Here is a 2,536-nt window from a genome sequence, read left to right as displayed (position 1 = left end):
ACGTAAGTGCACGTAATGTGACCAACACCGTACTGTGGGTTTTGCCTTTCGATACCACGTGTTTACACACGTTTACATAAATCATAGAGTATACGGATAGATGGTAAAAATATCTGGATTAAGAGGTTGCTTGTTCTTTGCACAGCATGAAAGAAAGGCCAAATTAATGGGCTGTGATTTTAGTTTTTTCAAGCAGAGGTTGAGTTCAATAATTTGTACAGCCCTCGGAGGATGTTGTAAACATTTAAAGGAAAAAGGTTCCCCACCCCTGCTGTAAATAATAATAAAAATCCTTAAAGTTATAAATCAACATCTCTGTCTCCTATTGATCTGAGTATATTATAAAGAATAGCCAGTTAATTGAAGCATTATAGCACAGGCCTTTGTCAGATTGTATATTACGCTGTTTTTTTTCTGCTTCGAATAGTTCTCTCTTTTTTCACCATACGTGTGTTTGCATCACTGATAAACCAGCAGCAGTATTATACAGGAAGCAGTGTAAAGACCTCAGAACTGGACTGATCCATCCTGATGGCAGCGTGCGTTGAAGCTTGGTGGCGGGCGTGTCTGAAGCTCGACCAACAACCAATCACATGAATCTCCCTCCTCGGACACACAAACACGTGGCTTGATTGGCTAGAGCTTGGACTGGCACATGATTTGATTGGCTGACGCTTCCGTCGAAGCTTGAAAAGTTGAACTTTTCTCTACTTTTGAAGCGAGCAAAGCGAAGCAACGGAACCACAATGCAGTTCGGCAAAGCGTGACGTCACCCCATTCAAAGTGAATGTGAGGAAGCGTTGAAGCTTCAACGCACGCCTCCGTGTGGACGGGCCCATTCTTTAGTGAGACCTGTAAAGACACCAACATTGCTGACTGATCTCAGCGCTGACTTTTATTAGTTCCTCCTTGGCTCCAAAAAGGATGACCTCAGTTTCATCTTTGTTGTATTGAAGAAAGGGGAAATAAAAGGTTTAAAATACAAATGTAGGGGTATTATTAAACTCACTGTATTTTTATTGGTAGATTTATCCTGAATTCATCAAAGGTTAGAAATGGCTAATGCCTCATTTTGCATTTTATGCATATTATTTTTTTCCAGTTCAGGAAACTGTTCATACACACTATAATTACTGTCAGTAGTGAACCAGGAAGTGACATGGTGGATATGTCCCTGTTCACCTGTAGTGTAGCACTCGCACACACCAAGCATTCCATGTTAATTTCTCTATATATTCTGAAGATTTGTACAGAGGCCATCTTCAAACACCATTAACACGCTCATTTATACACACTGTATTACCAATTGCGTTGAATCTCCAGACTTCAAATGTTATGCAACTGTGTTTTTTCTCTCAGATACAGATCAACACCCTGATGACCAGCATGGCTGCCATGGCTAAAGAAGAAGTAAGCTGTTTTTGTCTCCTTCTCTTCTCATCTGTGTATCTATACACGTCTGTAAAACGTGATTGAGATAAGGTAAACCTTCATTGATCCCCGTAGGGAAATTCAGGTGCAGCAACAAGGGTGAAACACAGGATAGTACAGATATGAATTAAGACAAGGATAATAATAAAAGTAAAGAAGTATAGAAGTACAAATATGTGAAAAATGTAACAGTATACACAGGGGCGGCGGGTACTGTAGGCTAGGGAAGGCTAAGCCTTCCCAAATATTTTTGTCACTGCATCCTGGTAAAATAAAAATATAATGTATAATGTTTGTGTCTTTGACATCAGCGCTGCTATGCAGCCACCTGTGCCCTTTACTATGAAGCCAGTTCAACAGACCCTGGATATGTTTGAGTTATCTTAACTAACCCTAACAAACGAGATCTCGCTAAGCGGTCCTACGACGCTGGTTATCAACTCGGTAAATCAAGCCAGGGTTTCTCTCTCCAGCTGAGAGCGCATTCACATGAAAGGGGCGGGGTTAGCTACATTTGACCAATCACAAACATGGACAAGTGTACTGACAGCGCAGCGTCATACTTCTTTAATGAAAAGTAAACTAATATTAGACAAATATTAACTTTAAACATCTATGATTTAAACATATAATCCAGGATACAAGCCACATAGTTGCACCTGCAAGGTGAATACAGAACAACTGGTTAAAAAATAACTACAGAGTGTTTGAAGTTTTATGATATCACTGCCCCATCTAAGACACGAGTGGATCTGACTTTAATTACATTTGAGTTGAGTGTTTCGTAACACTTAAGTAACAACACAAGTAAGTCACATTAAGTAACTTAATGTATTGCTTAAAATAATACGTCTGCATATATGTGACAATGTAGGTGATGCACGGCCAGATACGGCTCGAGAAACTGGCTCAGATAAGGAAATATGATATATTATATGATCGATGTACTGATTGATGATGTGATATGAATGATAAGTGCGACACGTCGGCGTCTTCTCTGCATACGGCAGTTTAAACTGTATTTCCTTTATCCTGTAATATGACTTGATAGATTTAAACTCCGCACACTGAGCTCTGATTGGTCAGTAGGCGGTGCTTTCACAGA

At 39.8% G+C, this 2,536-nt stretch overlaps 1 protein-coding gene across 1 annotated transcript in view; it reads left to right on the top strand.

Moving 5' to 3' along the window:
• The first annotated feature begins 1,320 nt into the window (after positions 1 to 1,320).
• The window catches only part of ccdc93 (CCC complex scaffolding subunit CCDC93), an 11,626-nt gene continuing 10,410 nt past the window's right edge, over positions 1,321 to 2,536 (top strand). The window contains exon 1 of the mRNA XM_010766929.1: positions 1,321 to 1,410. Within this exon, the coding sequence (XP_010765231.1) occupies positions 1,336 to 1,410 (75 nt within the window). The 5' untranslated portion in view covers positions 1,321 to 1,335. The remainder of the gene's footprint in view (positions 1,411 to 2,536) is intronic.

This window comes from Notothenia coriiceps, unplaced genomic scaffold (genome assembly GCF_000735185.1).
Source record: "Notothenia coriiceps isolate Sejong01 unplaced genomic scaffold, NC01 NC01_scaffold00003890, whole genome shotgun sequence".
Lineage (NCBI taxonomy): Eukaryota > Metazoa > Chordata > Actinopteri > Perciformes > Nototheniidae > Notothenia > Notothenia coriiceps.
The sequence above is the reverse complement of the archived record's forward strand: the minus strand, read 5'-3'. Positions and strand labels throughout refer to the sequence as shown.